Source organism: Athene cunicularia, assembly GCF_003259725.1.
Source record: "Athene cunicularia isolate RWA chromosome 13 unlocalized genomic scaffold, athCun1 chr13_part1, whole genome shotgun sequence".
NCBI lineage: Eukaryota > Metazoa > Chordata > Aves > Strigiformes > Strigidae > Athene > Athene cunicularia.
In genome coordinates, this window is record NW_020799117.1 from 2,371,836 (window position 1) to 2,394,285 (window position 22,450).

Genomic DNA, 22,450 nt, shown 5'->3' on the forward strand with positions numbered 1-22,450 from the left:
CAGAGTATTTATTTTTAGTACGTATTTACAATATATCTCACATTTCATACACCAAAATCCTCACTGGTTTCACTGGGACTCTCGGCTGTGCAAGCACTCAATAATGAAATGAGAGTACTACGACTGGCTTGTGAAGCTCCCGACTGACACATGGCAGGGACTTTAAGGTGACTGTAGCCGTATTTTATGTGTATTTTTGCCCACAGACTGTTGCCTGTGTGCTTTGTCCTCCCTACAACCCCTTTGTGAGTGGGAGAGGGAGCCTGGTGTGGCTCTAGTCGTCAGCAGAGAGTGCCCAGGCACTTCTGCGCCGAGAACGGATTTACCCCCGCCAGCAGTGATGGGGACAGTGCCAGAGCTAGACAAACTGGGAGAGCAGGCCTGGATACTGGTCCCTGCTGGGAAAGCAGCATCGTGTGGGTGCCCGTGGTGCAGAGAGCTCGGCTGGCAGCGCTGGGTGGGTGATAATCATCACGGGCACAGAGCCCCAGGACCCAGCTGGAGCCACCCTGCTTTCTAACCCTTGGGGTTACTGTGAACACAAGTGAATAAAGAAGAATCATTTCCAAAGGAAATGGAATTAAATTGCCTTAAAAAGTCGAGTCCAGACTTAAAAGAAAAACAGAGTGTACATAAGCAATAATATATATATGTCATTAAAAATAAACAGAACGTAATTTTCTGTTTTATTATATAATAGAGACTAGTTTAGTTCTTGCCCATAGGAGGTAGGAACGTCCCCTTGGTCCGAATAGGTATGAACAGCCCATCATGCCTTCTGCTGCTCTTTGCCTAGAATAGCATTACTTTTTTATTTAATTGAGCCATAATTTTCTACCAGTTTGTAAGCTTACATTTTCTCCTAGATTAATTTATCTTTGAAAACACTGCAGTCAGCCGTTTCGGCACCATTTCTTATTTTTTAAGCTCAGTGCGCTCGCTTCCTTAGACTTCCTCAAACAATGTGTTTCATTCTGACTCTTGTAGTCACGGCTCTTCTGTGCTGGAGAGTGTTTATTCATCCACTTGTGATTCTGTAAACACGCTCGAGATCTCTGATAAACATCTTTACAAATAATTTAGCCTTTTAAAACAAAGTTACTCCTCTGAATGTTTTTAAAAAAATAAACAACTTTAAACGACTTTATTGACGCTTTCCATTAGAATTCATACGTAACATATGCTGTGATCTCTATTTATTAAAAAATGCATAAGGACTGACGCGGCCACAGGGCTTCTGACAGTTGAAACAGAGGTGATGTGTGTATTTGAACCAAGATCATTTAGTTGGTCGCTGACTCGGTGGGAATAGGAGTGACTGTCAGGGAGAGCAACTGATGTATGTGAACTGTTCGGGGATTATTTATTTTTGCTTCAGTTGCTGATAGAATTGACAGCTCGAAATTAGGAGCTTTGAGGAGCGTTGTCTTTCCTAGATGCCCGTCTGGGCGTATCTGTGTGGTATTGCTGCTTTCCTGACTTTTGTTGGGATCCGTTTTTTTTCATGAGCTGCTCTTCTGTGAGTGTTTTTACTTAATTGGAGAAAGAAGTTAAGTGTGTAATATACTTTGCATATTTAACATAACTTTTCCCCTAATTTAAGCACTGTCAGAAGCTCAGTGTTCTAAGAGGATTACACCAGTCACTCACGTCTGCACTCAGCTGAGTTGTGAGAAGTTTCTGTTGCTAACGGGGGGGGGTACCAAATGCCTTAAATGAACAAAGGCGCCGAGTTTGTCCTCTCTTAACCATCCTCAGTTGAAGTAGTGGGTTTTGCAGAACAAGACTGCGACTCATTAGCAGAGCTAAGCGGGGACTTTACGCAGCGTTGCGCCTCCTTCTTGCTAGCTCCACACTTTCACATGCAATCTTTTTCTGGACTCAAATTGCTGCTATCAACATACCAGATTTTTTTTAAGACAAGTGTTGTTTTAATGCTGTTCATCTTTTTAACTCATTTGCATCAGCATGCACTAGCCCTAACTGAAGATTTTTGGTATTAATCTGCTTTGCTGTGTGCTACTGTAGCTCCTCATCGCTGTTGAGAACTAAAAATTTTACCACTTTGCTCTTTTTTCTTCTTTTTTTTTTCTAGATCTCTGAGCCAGGGCAGCACAAACTCAAACATGCTGGATGTACAGGGAGGTGCTCACAAAAAACGTGCCCGACGCAGCTCACTTCTGAATGCCAAGAAGCTGTACGAGGATGCCCAGATGGCGAGGAAGGTGAAGCAGTACTTGTCCAACCTGAATGTAGAGACAGACGAGGACAAAATCCAGATATTGTCACTTCAGTGTGAGCCTGCGTATAGCACTCGTAAGTACAGTGGTCTACAACAGTGGCATGATCTATGGAATTTATAAAAAATCTTGTTCCTTCCCTAGAAATTCTCATTTAAGATCTTTCTCTTCTCTTTTCAAGAAAAAATGCTCTGGTGCTTGTTTGTCAGTTCATGTACTCACAGCTTCAGCAGGCCAGCATTTATCTTCAGTTCTTGGTTGAACTCAGAAAACTTCAGCGACGTTTTCTATTTTGACCTTTAGTTCTTAAACTGTGTGTCTTTTCATCAGACTGGAAGGAAATTCAATAGTACATTAGCTCTATTTTTGCCCTGCTGTCCTTGTACAGAATTAGGAAGGATAAAAGTAACATTTACCATATGAACAGCAAGAAAATGAAAAGAGACAAAATCAATATAGAAACTGCAATGGATTACAGCTTAGAATAAATGAAGATTGTTGAGAAGGAGAAGTTAGGTCAATATTGACTGATGGGATTGACATGGCTTGACAGTCAAAAATTGAGGGCTGCAGCAGGACAGTTTCCATAATTTGAGCTTCTGTGCAACTGTCTAATAAACAATCTGTTATCTGACCTGCTGTCTTACACAGTTCAGTAAATTCTTATTTAAAAATGAGAAATGGTAATTGCATTTTATTTTGATCCTTGGAAACTTTCACTTGATTGAAAGGTAGGTTTGCTTCAAAATGAAAGAGTAGCAACCTTGCTACTCAAAATAATGTTTCATACTTGTCTGTTGTCCAAATGCAGCATTTTAAGACTTTTTTTTTTGTCCTCAAATACTGTTTTGTCTCTGACGACGTAAGTTTAAAGCATGACTAGGAGATGGCAGCTTGAAGATAAGATTTTAAGCCCTTTCCATTATTCTATGTTAAGAATGCAAATCCTTATTATTTCCTAAGGTGCCTTCCTGTGCAATTTTTTTTTAACAATTCCTTTTAAATAGCACTGACGTAGGGATCCTGGAAAGGGCCATCCTTGACTCCTTCTTTTAAAAAAAAATGTTAAATTCTGTGTATTCACACTGGCTTTGTGCTTGTGGTCACCAGAAATCACAGGTAGCTCTGAACAGAAATAGGCACGGCATCGTACATGGCCAGTAGAGGTGTTCTGCTTGTGCTGTGTTCAGCCAGGTATGTAATAGTACAGAATGCTCCTACAAAACATTGTGGGTTTTATGCTTTGCTCCCCTGCCCAAACAGTAAATTAAAGCATGTCAGGATGAACTCTCGATAGATGATCTATGTGCAAACCTCACAGGTGGCCGTACCATGCCCAGGAGACAAACATAAATGTTATGAGGTTGGTTTTCAGTTATTTTAAATCTTAAAATCTTTTTGCACAGTGCTAGCCGTAGATATTTGGAAGTAAAAATAGGGAATATATACTGACTGTTTTACTCCATGTAGTTAGGCACATCAAGTCCTTTTTTTGTTAAACTTCAAAAAGGGAAAATGACGGTTGATACGCATATAAATATACAGTAGAGTGGCATATTATTAAAGTACCTATTTTTAAAAGCTGGGGGGAAAAAAAAGCCCAAACCCCCAGGTAATCTGGTTGAGATTCTGCTAGCCCTGCAAACTCGGGATCTATAAAGGCTGGGGGAGCAGTGCAGAGCAGGAGGGAACTGCCAGCCCCCTCGTGGTTTTTGTTCTGGAGTAGTGGGAGCGCTGAACTGCTCCTGGGGGAGCTTCTCTGCACTTGGTGCGTTTACCCCCACTTAAATTTTGACCAAATAGCTTTGAGTTGGGGAGCCCTGGTGCACGATTGTTTTTGTGCGGACAGGTTTTTTTGCCCATAGCCAGAAAAGTAGGAGATACAGCTCCCCAGTCTCTCCTCTTAGTAGTAAGATTCTCCTGGCTGTGCTGGCAGAAGGAGCGAGGAGCAATAGTGCTGCAATCCAGACTTTTCCAAGGGAGTTGAAGGGAAAGTCAGGTGGCCTTAACTTCAGAGTTTATTAATTGTTCTGCGATTAAAGTAGCAACGGAATCAGTGCCCTGTGTTGTAAATCAATTGTGCCACCTAGTGAAAGGTTTGATGCCAGCTGCAAACCAACCGTTCCTTCTCCCTTCTGTGGCACTACGTAATTCTGAAGGAGATGCTGTTATGCTTTTGCACCTTACGTACAAACATCTAAAATTCGGATTTTAATTGTGGTAGAAATAATTTTTTTGTTGTCTTTTGATAAAGTACCTCTATGTTGCTTCAGAGAGTTTAGGTTTTTTAATGCCGTGGCAACGTAAAAACCTCTTCAGTGTAATGAGGTAGGTGTGTTTGGAATAAAAATGGTTTCCAATAAGTTTTATCTTATTTATTCTTACCACGGTTGCTTTGTCTGGATGGTTGTACTCAGAATGACTGTAATAATCCTGCAATTCAAAGTGCAAGGTATTTATGTGCCATTTTTCCATAACAGTGACAAAGAATTTAAGCGAGAGAAGAGGAGCAAAATCCTCAGAAATGTCGCCAGTACCCATGAGATCGATTGGCCAAACCACTAAAGCCCATCAGCACCAACAAAACAGGATGAGTCAAGTTCTTCAGGTTCCAACGGTGAATTTATACCCCAGTAGGAAAAAGGGACTGACAAAGGAGCACGTCACATTCAGTGAGTATCTTCAGTTCACTTGTCTGGAGCATTTTATAAATGAAATAAGTAAGAGGGAGGAGCTGGGTGGATTGTTTGAGATACTGTTATGCTTCATTTACCTCATTAACTTGGAAACAGCTGAAGCGTGTTGCCGTGTTTTAAGAGGGCGTGCCGTTTACTTAGTCATTTGCATGGTTCTTTAATAATTCTTTTTAAAACAGGTGCCGTCTCCAAGCACGCTCTTGCTTCGTCGCTTTTCTTTGAGGTAGAACTTGTTCTAACTAAAGGGATCTTAATATCTCTCTCGAACAGGTCAGATGTAGCGTGTTAAGTCTTTTACTTTGTATTTCTGCATTCTAAAGGGATCTTGCACAAATGGAGTAGAACAACATTGCTCGTTTCTTTCCATGACAAAAATGAAGTAGACTATATTTCGGTGAAATCATTGAAACAAATCACAGACGTTAAATATTTTAACCTCTGGAACACCATTATAATAACATTATTGTCAAATGGAACAACTTAGGTTATTAGTTGCTCCTAGGGAGCATCAATTTTTTTCTGTTTCTAAATTTGCTAGTTGCAAAGCAGTATTATGGATTACAATGGGGTGTTTTTTTGACCTATTTGCATAACTTGTATACAATTGTGGGTTATTAAATGAAGTTAGTTGCGGTCATTAAATGATATTAAATGATTCTGTGATACATCGAGCATCAATATCTCTTAATATGGCTTCAGAAAACAACGTATTGCAGCATATAAAGTCGTGCTTCCAGTTAGTATTTATTTCAGGTCTCTCCTAAAAGCCTGCACACTGGATAGGTTCCGGAGGCTTTGCTGAAAGGTGTTTCTTCATTCCCATGTGTTAAGTGTTCAGTGTTCAATGAACTCCTCAGCACTGTGTCCTCTGCGAGGTGGTCTGATAATGAACAAGAAATAGCAAGTCACTGGTTGGTGAAGTACAGTGGCACACGGGTTTTGCTGAACTTGCCAAGTTGTGAGTAGTGCCCCTGAGTGCAGATTTGAGAACTCCTGGTTGTGAAGATCTTGAACTGACTTGCTGGCTGCGACGCAAATTGTTTTTAACACTGTCCCAGCAGTGTCATGAGCAGGGGTTTCCTCCAAGCTTTACACATTACACTTTTTTTTTTTAGTCTTTTGCCAAAACCACGACCAGCGTATCTGTTGCAATGGTTCCTGTTAGGACCTGGGGTGTTTCAACACTCTGCACATGAGCAGCTGGCAGCAGCGGCGGGCACTGCCGAGCTGATCTAAATTTGAAATGGTGACTGCCTCCACTTGCAGAATTCCACTGAGCATCTGCTCCTCTCTTTGCTGAATTACTCTAGTGACTGTTCAACATGGTGCTTCTTTGTAGTTTAAACAGATATCACTAACTTGAGAGAAGAATAACATGCAGTAAACGATTCCCTTGGTTTTGTAGGTACAGGCTCCCCACAGAAGTCATTAAGCTTGTCCGAGGAAGTAAGTAGTAAGAAACAAACAGAAGACACTATGTCCATGGCATCTTCTTTGCACTCCAGCCCACCTGCTTCTCCTCAGGGCTCTCCACGCAAAGGTACGTGTCCTGCGTGAACGTTTGGAGCGTGTGTGTCAGCATCTGTCTCGAACTCATGCCTCTGTTGTGCTAAAACCAGGCTGGGCAGTGGCACGAATGTTTGTTGATCATGACATATAAAAGAAATAGTAGTTTAGAGTAGTCGTGCCAAGTGTAGAATCATGTCTTTCTGTGAGTAGACACAGTTTTTCTATGTATTTATATGGTTTGGCCTTAAAAATCACCTGCTATTTAAAAAGGGGAACAATTGTCTTAAAAATTGCTCGAGTGCTTCTGACAGAATTCCCAATAGATCTCGTGTGCTAACGCCTGGCAGTGTCAGTTCAGATTTAGGTGGCCGCTGACATGAATGGGACTCACAAACCTGGGGAGCTGTTGAAGACGACAGTCTTGCACAGACACTGTGACCGTTGAGACATCTTAACGTTTTTGCTTAAGGTAGCTGGAATACCGGGTGATGAGATGGAATTGGAGATAAACTGCTGTCACGGTTCTCCAGAACAGATGGTTTTGATAGCTGCAACAGTAGTGCATCCATCTAAATCCTCAAGTTGCTATTCGTATTTTTGTTCTTGTGCACAGGGCTTTGTATACACCCCTGTCTATCATGATGCCCTGAGAATCCCTTTATTTTTGATGTCTTCGTCTTAAAAGACCTGCATCACTTCATCATTAGTCAACCTTGGATGGGAATTCCATTTGAAATCTCTTACCAGCACTCTGTAGTCAGCCAGTGTGGTCAGTGCTGAACGGTGTAAGGCTTTTCTCCCTCCCTTCTGTGCTGCTCTTGACTCACTGACAGCCCAAAGCCACTGGATTAGCATGGCATGGCATGGCGACTTTCTGCATCTTCTCACCCTTTTCAGTGGGAGATTGTGCTGGTCCATCCACTTCTGCCTTCACAAGATACTGTTTCCTTTAGGAGAATGCCACTTATTGTACTGAAACACAGCATATGTATAAGAAGCTTAATTACTTGGGTTGCCAAACTTAGCTCCACTGAGATTTTTTTTGAGCATCGCTTATAAACATGTTATTTTTGTTAACTTTCATCTGGTTCTTTGAAAATAATGTTAGGTTTCCTTGGGATTATTTCATTAATTCAACTTGCTTTCAGCATATTTTTAGCCCTGATCTCATTTGATTGAGGTGATCCATACCCTGTTGTGTGTGCAGTGCTAACAGCTCATTGAACTAAAATTAGGTGCTTCACAGAGAGCGGAAAGGCATCGTTTTAGGCATGAACACATTCCACTTAATCCTAGATGTCATTTTCTTTTGAGCTGTACCCAAGCGATATGTAAATAGGGTTGAAGAAGAAAGGTTTTTAAAATCAGGATGTTATTTTTGCTGTTATTTATCCTGTCACTTCTCAGGATCTGCCTCTGTGTTCTTTATTGTAGTTGGTAACATCCAAAGGTCGGATAACTGCAGTCAGATGAACCTCTCCGGCTCTTCCTCATCACTTGCCAGTGAAACCAGCAACAAGAACAGTGGACAGCGCAGCTATGGAATAGGTGGGGCTTATTTACAAAAGAAAATTTGGATGATTGTCAACGCGAGAGACAGTTCTGGCATAAGTGAAAAGGGAGAAGGAGAGGATGAGAGTGAAAAGGCAGAAGCTGAGCGTGAGCGCAGGAGAACGAAGGGACCCCTGTTTAAAAGACTTAGGGAAAGAAGCTTCTCCAGGGAAAGAACAGCTTTTACTGCAAAAAGGAAAGCAGAGCACAATGAAGCCTCAGAAGGGAGTGAAAACCAAAAGGAGAAAGACAGTGATACTCTGAGTACAGCAAGTATCTATAGCAACAGCAATCTGTGGACATCTTCCTGCCTATGCGTGAAGTCTAGAAGGAGGAGGAAGACTATATGATGTATTTTTAGAAGAAAGACTATGAAGTCCACTTTGTGTCAGATACACTGATATTATCGAAGTTATTCTAGCAGTATTCATTTACATGTTTAAGCTGTTTAATGTGCTTCCCTTCCAGATATTTGGGTCAGTTATTTATAGCTAATCAGCCTTAACAGTGCAGTGAAGACAATAATGTGAAGTTTAGAAAATCAAGGAACAGGTACAGTGACAGTTCTGTTACTTAGCGTTTCGAAAATGCCAATGAAACAGTAAGTTCTGCCACACTCTTATTAATTAGACCCTAGACAGTCCCTCGTGCTGTAAATCGAGGGCTCACTTCAAGCGTTGGTGCGCAGTTGCAGCGTTCACGTCTTCCCCCGACCTTGCCAGCCCAGCCAAGACTTGTGTTTAGTCTGTTGATATACGTGTGCTGTTATTTAATGACTTTAATCTCTTTAATGAAGAGGAGTCCCATTTTTTTCTCCAGATCTTTAAGGTTCTTGAAGAGTGTCTTAAAATTAAGGTATGCTGTGAGAATGTTTGTCGCTGCAGTACGGTTGTGTTAATTTTAAGGAATTCATTAGGGTAAAAAATACGAGGCATTAATTATTGTCAAAGGAAAGGAAACTGAAATTTAATCTTAAAAATACTGGTCTTAAATAATTTTTTTTTTCATTCCTAAGGTTCAATTTTTTTCGTTTGATAATACTGATATTTAATGCTCATATTTGCTCTTAAAATCTTACGGCAATAACCGAGCTTAAGCTGTGAAATCTCTCCAGTTCTGAGCTGTATGCTCAGTGGCATGTGTACCAGTAGCTCCAGATGCTGTGTTAAATGACTTTCTGAATTTTTATGGATTTAAGGTCATCGGTCTTCTGTGTTACATTGTGTGTATCACTGGCATGGCTTTCACACTGCCTGGTCATTTCACATTTTTCACCTAACTGATGTAAATATCTGGCAGTCCAGCTCAAAGGCACGTGGAGGTAGAAATGAAGTGAGAAATGGGGTGATTGACAGGACTTTGAGAAAAAAATGCTTATCTGAGGGCTTTGTCAACAGTGTATTAGAATATGGTCTCCTGTAAAGAAAGACCGTGTTTTGATTCATTTACAGATGCTTGTTTACCTATACGTGAAGCAGTTGATGATCCAGTATTTTCAAATAAAGGTTCTCATTTTGTAATTTGATGCACATAACGTAAGGCATATCATAGACTGTTTTCTCCTGCTGAAGGCAGGGATATATTTCCTGATGTGCAATGGATTTGCTATAGAGAAACTCACTGAGAACTTAAAGAAAAAAAAATATTTATATTTAACAAAAAAAGCCAGAACACCACCACAGTCATTAATCCAAGACTTTTGCCTTCATAAAGAGAAACAAACCACAATTGTGGGCCAGAGAGTTATTGGAGGCAAAATGGTTTGGGTTTGTTGTTTTGGGTTTTTTTTTAATTTCAAAAAAAACCAAACCCAATTTAACAGACACCTCCTGATTTTGTTGCCTGACAGCACGAGAGGATTAACTTTGGTCTGCCCATAAGATGGTGCAGGGTCTTATCTAAAGAAATGAATACTCCAGAGAGCTGGAAATCTCAACATCCTAAATTTGCTGCTGCAGCTGAAGGCACATAAGTCTGTGGGACCTGATGGGATTCATCCCAGGGCACTTAAAGAGCCAGCTGATGTTATTGCTAGACCTCTCTCAGTTATTTATCAATGATCTTGGGACTCTGGAGAAGGTCCCAGTCAACTGGAAGCTAGCAAATGTTATTCCAGATTTCAAGGAAGGCAAGAAAGAAGATCCTGGTAATGCTAAGCCTGTCAGTCTCACTTCAGTGCCAGCTAAAGTGATGGAGAAGATTATTCGGGAAGTTACAACGTGGTCATGAGCCAAAGCCAACATGGGTTCATGAAGGGAGGATCAGGCCTTACTAATTTAATATCCTTTCAAGATAGGATTACCTGCCTGGAAGGCGAAGGCAAGGCATCAGATGTAGGAGTTTGGAATTTTAGCAAGGGTTTTGCTACTGCCTCTCACAGTATCCTTCTGGAAAAAATGTCCAGCGTGTACCCAGTACTGTGGGCAAGCAGTTAGCTGGCTTGAAGGGTCAGTCCTTAGGAGCTGTAGGGCACCATCTGGCTGGCAACCAGTCACTAGCATTGCTCCCCAGGACTCACTTTCAGGGCCAGTGCTCCTCAGTGTGTTTTTATTGATGTCCTCGACACAGGGAGTGGAGTGCACGTGAGTAAGTTTGTCGACAATGCTAAATTAGGAGGAACTGTTGATTCCTTCCAGGGTAGAGAGGCCTTACAGAGAGATCTTGATAGATGAGAGCACTGAGCAGTCATCAACGCTACAAAATATAACGAATAAACGCCAGATTCTGCACCCGGGTCAGTAAAATTCTGGATGTGCAGTGAACCAGTCAAAAGGAGAGGTTGTCCTGCTAGATTCAGTGTCGATGCGGCCTCGCCTCGGGTGCTGTGTGCACTTTGGGGCTCCACAATAGTAGGAGGATATAAAATTATTGGCATGCGTCCAGATGAGGGCAACAGAGGTGGTGAGAGGACTAGAGACCACGACTTAGGGGTGACTGAGGTCACTTGTTCTGCTCAGGTTAGAGCAGAGGAGACTGAAGGATGCCTTTGTGGCTCTCTGCACCTTCCTCACGAGGTGGAGTGGAGAGGGAGGTGCTGGTCTCTTCCCTCTGGTGTCTGGTGGTAGGATGCCTGGGAGTGGTTTAAGGCTGGAAGTTCAGTTTGGATATTAGGGAAAAAGTTCTTCGCTGAGGGGCTGGCCAAGCACTGGAACAAGCTCCCCAGGGGAAGTGGTCATGGCCCCAAGCCTTTTGGCGTTCAAGAGACATTCAGACAATGCTCTTGGGTGCATGGTTCACTTCTAGGTTGCCCTGTGTGGAGGGAGACTGGTCACTAAACCTGAAGGACCTCAGTGTGGTTTCCCTCAGGGCAGCCCAGATGCGCTTTGCCCAGTTCATTTCATTTCACTTCAATGCTTTCCCCGCTTCTCTGAGGTCATCAAAATAAATTACTTAGTTAAGCTGTCCATAGTAAGGGTTTTTTTTCTGGTGCAGTGTGGGGACAGGTGCCCCATCTGGAATCACTTCAGCTGTACCAGCAGAAGTGTCTACAGGACGTACGTAGCCAGAGCCCGTGGAAGTCCTCGGTCTGGCAGCTCTTTTATGTTCACTCCAGGTACTAGGAAGAGGGCGTGTTGGATAGATGGGGCTATATACATTTTTTGTGTTTGAAAGAAGTGATTTGAGGGTAAGGGTACGCCAAGCAGAAGAACGAATTATATATTTTGCCCTGAAACTGGTGAGTTCTTCAGCTCTTTCCTTTCTGCAGGAGCAACGCTGGCGTCTGGTCCAGCTCTGGCCAAAATTGTATTTCCCGCTTTTGCTTCCCCCTCTGTTAGTTCTGGAACAGATTATAAAACTAAAACGGACCATATGGCTAGTCCCCAAGTGCTAATAGCTGGCTTTTACCTTAGTCAGCACCTCCTCGTCCACTGCCAGAATGGTTTTTTTTGAGTCTCACTCAACAGTAGGGCAGCGGGACAGTGGGAAATGCACTGCATCTGTTCTAGAGGACTCAGCGCTCGCAGAATTGCAAAGATCCGATCTATTCGCCCACTCTTCATGCTGTCGATTTGTTTATGTAGGTTTAACCTGGTCCGGAGAGTAGTGGAGTTGCAGGTAGGTTATTGGTGTCACCAGATTTGCATTAATAAAATTGCAGTGCTAGATGCTGACAGTACCCTAAAAACTTCACTGGGCTGACCTGGATGTAAGCAGGGTTTGATTATTTTTTTTCTGGTAACTATCCTTGCTGAAATGTATGTCAGTACTTTTGGTGTTGTACCTAGTAAACTTGACTTGCTCTTTGACCAAGATGTTCTCCTCTCCTCTAGGCTATGCCCTCATACCTTCCACTAAATCCGATAACTTCTCAGACTCCAGTCACAGTGAGATTTCATCCCGGTCCAGCATCGTGAGCAACTGCTCTGTGGACTCGATGTCGGCAGCGCTGCAGGACGAGAGGAGTTTGTCCCAGTCCCTCATTGTGGTGGATTCAGGGGGAGCAGAGAGAAAAGAGCATCCTCAGCCGCTGGCTGATTACGGCCAGCCTTGCCCAGGGTAAGACGCGGCCGGTTTTGGTTGGGCTTGGTGTCCTGGCGTTAGAAGGGGTAGCAGGGCTTTGGCGAGGGCACAGTTAGGCACTGAACTGTGGTTATTAAGCTCTTGCTAGAAGCTGGAGTACTGCCTGCTCCGTATGGGAAGAGCCTGTTTTCCTCAAAACCTGACAGTATTGCTGGGGTGTACAACAGCTTGTTCCCATCGTGGGGGTTCAGACGGACACCTCTAGCAGGAGACTGCAAATGTGTTAAAAGCTGGGGTGATACTTAACAAATCAGTGTAATAGTGAGAGACGGCGGGACAGGAGCAGGATAGTGTCAGTTCTCTCTGAGTCAGCAGTGCCAGTCACTTCACTTTGTCTAATGAAGTTTTTAAGGACTTCCGTTATTACTTGTTGCTTAGGCAGACTGGAAACTTTCTGCCACTGTCTTCCTCAGAGTTTCTACGCACGAGGTCTTACTGCTTCAGTGCAGTGAGAACTTGGCCTGAGATGCCGCTTCGAACTGGAAATTTTGGGGTTTTGTCTTACTAGATGTTGAGCCTTGTTCCATAGGATTTAAGGATTTCTTAGGAATAGTGTGTTCTGTTCTCAGATGTTAGGGATTCAAGGCAGCGGAGTTGCTCCTTACTAATTTTTGTGGCTCTAGAGCAACGTAAGGTTTTTATGACGGAACTCTAAAGAGCTGTATGTGGTTCTGTGTAATCGATCATCATACACCAGTATTCCGCGGTGTTCTCTCCCCCAAAAAAAAAGCTCATCAGTGTATGCTTCGCCGAAGCAATACAGCTCTTATGAAATGAGTGATTCAGTTTATTTCGTTGGGCTAAAAAAAGATGTGCTTCCTAAGTGAAAATACTTCCCTTTTTTAAAGAGAGTTTTGTCAGAGCAGGAGCAGTGTCCTGAGCGACGTGGCTGGGAGAGAGGCCACCCTCAGCGGTGGCACCGAGGATGCTGCTGCTCTCCAACTCCCTCTTCTCTTTGCCATTTAAAAGCAGATTGTGGTTGTTCCTTTATGCCTTAGTTTCAGTGAGTTTTGGAGGGTAGAAAGCCGGTTTTATGCTAGTACTTATAGAAAAGCAAGGAGAAAGAAGCTGGTTTGCACATAGCTGGGATTTCCTAACGTGGCAGTAAACTGCCGAGGGATAGCGTTGAATTTCAGTGTTGTGCTGCCCGTGCATTTGTTACCGTAACCAGAAATAGTTCAGAGCCTCGAATAATGTCTAGTAATCGTAACGTCATTTATTCTAAATTAATGCAAATCTGGCTTTATTTTCTTTCCCCTTAATTAGGCATTAACAGTGATTAGAGCTTTTAGCAGCCATTTCTTTAAACGAGAAATTTTGTACTTCAGTTTTCAGAATCTGTCGCTTCAGATTGTTTCCACAAATGTAATTTATGCCGAGCATTTCCGAATGTTACTGAAATACAACTACCTCCGCTCTGTCTAAACAACTTTATGTTACTGCTGGTGAAGGGGTTGGGTTTTAGTCTAAATACTTTGTTTGGGTTTAGTTTATAAATGCAAGGAGAAAGGTGGTAGTAGTGTGAAACTAAGAGGTAATTTTCTGCCGGGCACTGTCTTGCTGGAGTTGATAGAGGAAAGATTCCGTGGACCAGATTTTTATAGATCTGGGGTCGAGGCTGTAAATGCCTGTTGCAGACGTGTTAGTCCCTTGGGGATCACTTCCCTGCTGCCGTGTGCAGTAATGAGTCAGGAATAACGGGGTCTCCTGACAGTGCTCCCGTGAGCCCTGACGTTGCTGCCTACCTGTTTTAAACCTGGAGTTCAGTTGTCTTTAAAACCAGATAATTGTCTCCAAGTATGTCACTATTTGAAAAGCTTATGAGGTGTTGTTTTCTCTTCTGATCTCTGTTGTTTTCAAATGTAGCTGGTCAATCACTAGGCCTGCTCTCATCAGAGGGATGGCTTTCACATCCTCCATGAGCAGCGAGGAGATCTCCCATGAACATATCATGGTAGAGGCAGCAGATAGCGGCCGGGGAAGCTGGACTTCATGCTCGAGTAGTTCTCATGACAACTTCCAGAATATCCCAAACCAGAAGAGCTGGGATCTCCTCAATTCTTACCGTCACACCCAGCTGGACGGACCGATAGCTGAAGTTGATCCCACAAACTGTTACTCTGAGGAGGCTTATTTGTATTCTGAAGCCTTTTCCAAAACCAACAGGCAGTCGAAAGCCAGCGTGGAGCTCGATCAGTCTCGGCAGAGCTGGGCCTCCTCCAGCTCGCTGTCAGACACCTACGAAACAAACTATGGGACAATTAAGCGGAGGGGGCTGGAGAACTCTACAGCAGAGCAGACGGAGGTTTTGGACTCTAAACCAGGCGCTGATACAACTTACAAAACTGTTACTTCGAGTACAGAAAAAGGCCTGATAGGTAAGCCAAGCCAACAGCTTATGGAAGCTTCTGCATCTGTTTCTCATTTTGATATTAAGTTGTTAAGAAATGACATCAGCAGGTCTGGGGCCTGGATGGCATGTTAAATTCAGCTTTCCATGTGGTTTTAATCGGAACGCTACGCAGACAGTGTGTTTTCAAGCCACCTTCTTTTGCATTAGAAAAATTAAAGTAATAAACCAGTGCGCTTCCCAGTCACTTTATGGGTCTCCAGGAGAACTGTCTTCATGAAAATGTCAAGCAGTTCCTCTCTGTAGTACTACCTCTTATTTTTTTGGATGATTTTGGAAACACTCATCACTGTAGACGTTCCTCTGGCAAGGAGCAAGAAGCATGGCTTCTTGAAGTGCATGTAATACAGACTTTCCATGAGCCTGAGAGGGAAGAACATGACTGCTGAGTGGTCCAGAGCTCTCCCAGCTCTCTGGAGCTGGGGCACCTTTCATCCACAGGGCTTTAGTCTCTGGAAGCTCAAGGGCAATGCAGATTCCCTTGCTGTCTTTGCTATGTTAAACTGCCGTTGATTTGGTTATACAGCTGCAGTTTGGCTGCATATGAAAGGTGAAAAACATATAAAATGTTTTTTATAAAATAAGCATAAAGATGCTTAGCTCTACTGAGCAAGACATTCTTCCCCTGTCCTAATGAGTTTAGCAGCCAAAACTCAAGGAACTGGATTAGGAACAAGATAAAACACGGAGTGCAAAGCTTTCTAGGCTCTAAGTCAAGGGTGCAGCTGAAATGCAATTTAATTACTGACTAGATTGCTGGAGGGGGGTTTGTTATCAAAGGTAATTGCCTGAATAAACATGGCATGTAGGGTGGAGGTCTTGGATGGCGTTCCTCCTCCTTGGCTTTGTAGGAGAAAGGCGGCATGGGGGAGCCTCGCAGGAACCGTGCTCACAGCTCACTCCTGTGCCTGGGCTCTGCCCCTGTCGCCTTTCAAAGCTGCTCACGAGCCTCTGAGCTGTTCTAGGAGATGGCGTGTTAGCTATTCTTTGCTCACAGCTCTCCCCCTTCTTTTTAATTCTTTTATATTCTTCTTAAGCTATATGGTGCTTCATTAAGTCGCCTCCTTTGTACAGTCATAGCACAGAGGTAAGAAACACTCAGCACCGTGTTTCGGTAGAGCACACACATGTCTACTTAAGCAAAGATCTGACACAGGTGGATGTAATTTCTGGTTTGCAAATGCAAATCTGTTAGCTGTTCACCATCATACAATATGCCAAAGTCGCTGTCACTTTATTTCACCTTTTGCTTCTTCTTTACAGACGGCTTGTTGCCAGGCTCTGTAATGACTGCATGAGTTCAGAATATTGTAAACAAGAATCTTCAGTTCGTTTGCTTAATGAGTGCTGGTGATGAATAGCAAACACACCCCACCCCCCCAAAAAAAAAAAAAAAAAAAAAAAAATTGGCACGAGCTTTCTTGCCTGAAATTTTTCAAATGGAGCTGGAAGGGCCCTGCCCACGTACTGACGGCAGAATGTGGTCTTGGCAGAATCCATGAACGCGATGGCTTCGTGACTTCACGCACATCTCTGCCCTCTGCAGCACGGAGGGATTCTTGTGCAGGCTGTGCCGCGCCAGCGGGGAGGCGTGGAACGGCCACGGCCCCGTGCTCTGCGTCCGAGGGAAAAGCTCTTTCCCGGCTTTTACCTACAGTAGGCATCAACATTTACACTGCTGCCTTTTAGTCAACGTTTCCCTTAACTGCTGTGTGGAATTTCACCCTCTTTTCTTTACAAAGCAAATATTTGAGTAATCAGCTGCTTGGGAAGGTCGATTCCATGTGAAAGGGTTTTGTCACCCCCCTCAAGACTGGGGTGTGTGACAAATTATGGATGCTTAATGCTGTGGGCATCAAATGCTCTTACAATATTTGATAGCATTTGTAAAATGTTATGAATTGGAACTTTATAGAAGAGCACGTTATTCCTACTTGCATTATTATAGTAGGCTAGATACTGGCTCTAGGAAGCCTGAAGGTTTCTCCTTTAGAGGAGAATATACCCACCCTTGTCAGTCCTCCTGCAAAACCACTGACGACCGAATGTGGGGGGTTTGCTCGGAGGACCCAGCCCATCCCCATCCCTTCAGGATGAAGAAATCCTCCTTCGCTCCCCCTGCTTTCCCATAGGGGCCCACTGAAATTGCTGGCTCCAGCAAAACGATTCCCATAAATCAGCAGTACAAATCTCTGCCTGTACCTAAACCCCAGACTGTGTGAATTCGGTTTTGTTTATTTTCCTATGAGCCCAAGTATGAACTGAGGCCACTGGGTATGAACCAGCTCTTGTTCCTGCTACCAGCACCCAGAATTGCACAAGTCCACAACGCAGTAAGAAATGCTCCTTTCTTTTCACCCTTTTGTGTTCTTGTAAGATCAGAAAATATTACAGTTGCTGAAATAAACTGTAATCAGCATGCACTGTTTAAAATGAAAAACTGTTTAACAAGAAGAATGCAAATTCACTCAACTAATAGATTTTTTTTTTTTTTTTTTTTTTTTTAAATTACCCTAGCTTTGAAACTCTCCTGTTGCAACATGCACATGGCAAAAGCCCAATTTAACATGCACATGAGCCCCAGACCTGGGAGGTGGGTGGGAGGGGAGGGAACTTAAAAAAAAAAAAGTTAAGCTTTGGTTTTGGTTTAAGAGCTTGTATGACCTGAACTGCTGGTGAATGGGGAAGGAAACCACGGACATGATAAGCCACTGTTTACTGTTAGAAAGTGCAAAATGCAGGCTCTGTATACAGTTTGCCTCATAGGAGCAGCTTCATGTGATATTGGGGGTTTTTTGTTCCTTCCTATAGCATAGCTGATGGGATGGTTTAATGTCTGATGACACCTGAATTGGTCCAGGGGTATTTTATTACAATGAATTTCTGCTAAGCCACCGATGGGTGAGGAGGTGGATGTTGCTGAAGTCAACCAACAGTTCTTGCTATCGGTCTCTAGCACGCTGTGCAAAGTACCCTTGGGGCTAGTTGCATTAATTCCTCGTGTTTCCGTTTTCCAGGCTGTGAGGGGGGGGTTAGGCTCGGCGGCAGCGCTGCCGTGCTGGCCCGTGGTCCCTCCCGGGCGCACCGCGGGGGTCGCGAGCCCAACGGCCTGGGCCTGGAGAAGGTTCCGGTCCCGTTGCTGCTCGATTGGCCTCTCGCCTAACGAGTTTGTGGGTTCTGTTGCTACTCCGACTTCTTAAAATAAGTAGAAAACATAAATGAAAGTGTAAATATCTGCTGCTGTCGTGATAACCAGTGTTTCTGCATTTGCGTTTTGTTATCAGTTTCTGTTTTGCCATTGTAACATTTCATGATTTTTTAACGTTTTGTTTCCTTTGTTTTCTTCTTTAACATTTCCATTGCTTATTTCTTGTGCCAGTGTACTGTGTCACCTCACCTAAGAAGGACGATAGGTATAGGGAGCCACCGCCCACCCCTCCGGGATATATGGGGATTTCTTTAGCGGACATAAAGGAAGGATCGCCCCACCACCCACACCTAAAACCTCCAGACTATAGTGTGGCAGTGCAGAGGTCAAAGATGCTGCACAGTGACCTCTCTAGACTTTCATCAGCTCCTCTCGGTAGTGAACCGGTGGCCTGTATTTCATCGAAGATGCCTCAGTGGCATAGTCGGCAGCCGTCCAACCCCAAACTAGCAGATATGACTGACGCAGATAGTGAAGAGGATGGTATGTGCAACACCTGACTCGGTAGATGTTAAGTGAATTGCTGTGTGAATCTGGTCTGTGCAGTGTGTACTTCACAACAATGTTCTGGGCTTTCTCTTGGTCATTCTCGGAGATTAAAACTTGATTAATCTCTAAATGTGCGAGTATGTTTGTGTGGCTGTATAGACATGCGTATGTGTATGCATGTATATACACGTTTAAAAAAGAAAAAAAGAATGCCTTCCCTTTAGAAAAAGCATGTTGACATCAAACAGACTCTAAATTATATATAAATAAATATATATATATATAAAAAAATACGCATATGAGATCTCCCAAAGCACAACTGAGACACTTAAGAGCACGTAGATACTATTTTTCTTTAAAATCTGTCCCCTCTCAGTGGTGATGATGACTTCAAGGGACACTGTCAGGCTATAAATTACATGTGGACAAACTCAGGCCCCTCTGGGTCGGATTCAGTGATGCCCCGCTGGTTTAGGATGGTGTCAGGAGGATGAGCTCAACCGAGTATTTTGAGTGTGGATTTGGTGGGTGGTTGTACGACTCAACTCGTTTCCCATCTGCGTTCTCGTGTGCTGGCATTAAGGTGCCTTATTCCTCGACGGGGATTTCTGGAGATCTGAGTTTAAAAATGTTGAACAAAATAACAGTGAATTTCCTTTCTTCTGAAAGGTGCGTTTGATAAAACCTGGCTTCTCAGCCCAGCTTGGCCTGACAGTGTCCCTTCCAGTTAAATATTTCATGATCTTGTTTGAAGCAACAGCCAGTGCTGCCGAGCACAGCAGGTATCGGGTGACCAAAATGCAAGAGATTTTTCTGAAAAAGACTGCTCTTACAGTGTGTCAAAACTAATGCCAAGTTAGGGGAAATTCTACTTAATTGTTTATCTGCTGATTTGCTTTTAATACCTACGCACTGGTGTGATCTCTCTGTACCTTTGCTAGTGAACTCTTTTTTTTAAATTTTTTTTTTTTTTTTAATTTTTTTTTTATTAGAATGTTGTGGTCGTTTCCTTCAATTTCAGTCTGGCTTAAAATGAGTGTGGATTTAGATTAAAACAATTTCTGATGCAAAATGATCCTATCTTGGCCCTTTAAAATATGTAAACAGTATTTAACATATATATTAGGACTGCAATTCAAACTTATGGTAAAACATCAAGTTGCCCATAATTCAGTTACGATGTTAAAATTTTTTTTATGTAAAATTAAGGAAGCAATTGCTTCAAACATTTTAATCCAAATTTTTCTAAACTAAATTTAACCGTACACTTTTAGATACACCTATTTTACTATTTTTAAAGCGCTTGTTTAATTTTATTTGGGATGCAACGCACACTGCATGAGGGAAAGTAGTTTGGTGGCTTTTCTCCCAAATCTGTAGCTCTTGGGCTGTTGGGAGCTGCATGCGAATAATTTTTTGGAGGATCTGGGATTTTCTGTTTGGCAAGACATCCTTATTGTATGACTAATGCCTCAGACTACTTGAGGATTTGATAAAGGGTGGTACGGAATTTGTTCCGGTCGATGATTAAGACCGTGCAAACGTCACGAGTGAAGCGTAGTGAAGCCTTCACAGAACCACTGTGACCAAGAAACTGGGTACTGTGCTGTACCCTCTGCCTCCGAGGCAGGCGACCGATGGAATAATTTTTATTTTTTTTTTTCCCCCTTGTTTTGCAGAAGACGAACAAGTATCAGCAGTCTAACCATCGGGCTATTTCTGTAAACCACACCACAAGGGATGTGGGGAGAAGGACCACACGATTCTGTTAGCGAACGCTAACGACTTGCTGCTGCTAACCTCCGCCGCTGCGTTTGCCTCTGTCACGGACGAGATGGAACGGGTTGGATCACGTCTCCCTCTACCTTTCCTCAGCCTACCGCCGCCTCAGAAAGCTGTTTCTGCCTGAGAAATAGCAAACCGTTTTCAAGGAGCGTACTGACTACCTGGATGCCGACGTTGGTATCCGGAGACGGACCAGGCTTCGTGCCTTTGGGAGGACCAGTTGTCGCCACCACTTGAAACTTGGAAGCGTTCTTGTGTATGATACCATATAATCCTGCGGTAGTTTTCCATCGTCGTTGTTTTCTACATGACCATTATAAGTCTAAGAGTGTTATTTTATGAACTTTAAAAAAAATTATATCAAAATGTCAGCAAAAGCAAAGGACGTTGCTGAAGTATCTAAAAATAATTTATTAATTTAATTTCTTTTTTTTTTTTTTAATTTCATGGGAATTTCCTTTATTTGTGTTGGCAGTGCTCTGGTTGGCTGATATAAATGTTTAGTCAATGTGATCGTAAATTAGTTACGCATAAACTGTCGTGCTCTCAAACAAACAAAAAAAAAACCAACCTAGAAACGGGACGTTATCAGGTGCAGAAATACGTAGATTTTAGCGTGGTTTTAGATGAAATACAGATAGAGCACAAAGCCCGGCAGAGCAGCGTGCTGCCTGCCGCTCCCCTCCTACACGGACACAGCAAAAACCCTCCGCCCTTGAAGTATTTTTGGAATTTTTTTAGCTGCCAGCCAACTAAGGCAATAGTTGGTGCTCTGCTCCCCTGTTCAGTGATGGTTTGAAGTGTGGAAGCCGGAGCTCACAGGGAGCTCTTGGCGGAGTTGGAAGCTTTCCCAAAAGAGCTTTCGCCAAGTTTTGCCCTGCAGAGTTCAGCATGCAAAGCGTGTTGCTAGAAACCAAAACTAAACCGTGTGTTGTGGGTTTTAAGATCATCCCACACCTTCTGGCCTTTTACCAGACTTGCACAGGATTTAGGTGCAAAGGTTATCTTTAAAAAAAAAAAAAAAAAAAAAAAATATTAAATGACATAATGCTTGTGTAAGAGTATAACGCATTTTTATGACGGCTTAAAAAACCCCGTTGTGTGCATCTGGAAAATATAGATGATTTCAAAATGCTTTGTTTTAAACCTTAGGTAAAAATCCTGGTGGTGTTGATGTCGGTGACAGTTTTGACTTGCAGCCAGCCAGTATTAACACGTGATCCTCTAGTTTGACTACGGTCAAATAAATGACTTCGTTTGATTTTTTTGCTTAGCCAGCCAGAGCGCAGAGGGGTAAAACTGGAAATACCTGCAGTTTCTTTCTTTCTTTCTTCTAGCACATGATGCCCCATTCTGGTGTTAAAATTGGACACGAATGTGTGAATATGTATTTAAACATTTAATTGTAAATCTTTGTTGTGATGTTTACAGCCTAAGCTAGAAAGAAGATGTTTGTCATTTTTACAGTGCCTCAAAAATGATTTCTATATCCGTAGTTGTGAAAAGCTTTAAGGTTTGGGTTGGTTTTGGTTTTTTTTTTTCCTGTATGTGTGCAGGGGGTGCAAGGTGAATGCAACATTTTCTGCAAATGACACAAGTACCAAAAACAACCCAGCGCCTTTGATGTGCTTTCCCCACAGCAGCTTGGGACTGATGCTCCCGGGTGGAGGTGTCTGACCCGGCCTGTGGCTGCGTTCGGAGCGGTGCCAGGTCCAGTATTTCCATGCAGCTGGAACTTCCCCAGCTTGGTTGGGGTTTGGAAGATGTTAAACAAACAGCGATGCTGAGGAAGGGCCGCCCGATTCCTAACTGATCGGTTGGCTGTCTGGATTTTTGGCACAGGTATCTGAGGAGCAAATGATTTTTAAAAAAAAAATAATATTAAAACCCAGTTGAGATACATCATAATAAATGCATTTTGCTTTTTCGAGGCCTTAATGAATATAATGAACCTGCACAGACCTTAATGAATAAAGATTAATGTAAGTGTCAAAGCAATGCAGGGCAGAGCGATTGTTTTCAGCACATGTAATGTTGATAA

At 42.9% G+C, this 22,450-nt stretch overlaps 1 protein-coding gene across 1 annotated transcript in view; it reads left to right on the forward strand.

Moving 5' to 3' along the window:
- RAPGEF6 (Rap guanine nucleotide exchange factor 6) overlaps window positions 1-21,449 on the forward strand; it is a 41,422-nt gene extending 19,973 nt beyond the window's left edge. Inside the window, exons 17-24 of the mRNA XM_026858319.1 lie at window positions 2,096-2,316; window positions 4,721-4,912; window positions 6,342-6,476; window positions 7,880-7,993; window positions 12,268-12,493; window positions 14,384-14,895; window positions 18,307-18,618; window positions 20,304-21,449. Coding sequence (XP_026714120.1) covers window positions 2,096-2,316; window positions 4,721-4,912; window positions 6,342-6,476; window positions 7,880-7,993; window positions 12,268-12,493; window positions 14,384-14,895; window positions 18,307-18,618; window positions 20,304-20,329 — 1,738 coding nt within the window. The 3' untranslated portion in view covers window positions 20,330-21,449. The remainder of the gene's footprint in view (window positions 1-2,095; window positions 2,317-4,720; window positions 4,913-6,341; window positions 6,477-7,879; window positions 7,994-12,267; window positions 12,494-14,383; window positions 14,896-18,306; window positions 18,619-20,303) is intronic.
- Window positions 21,450-22,450: the final 1,001 nt, after the last annotated feature.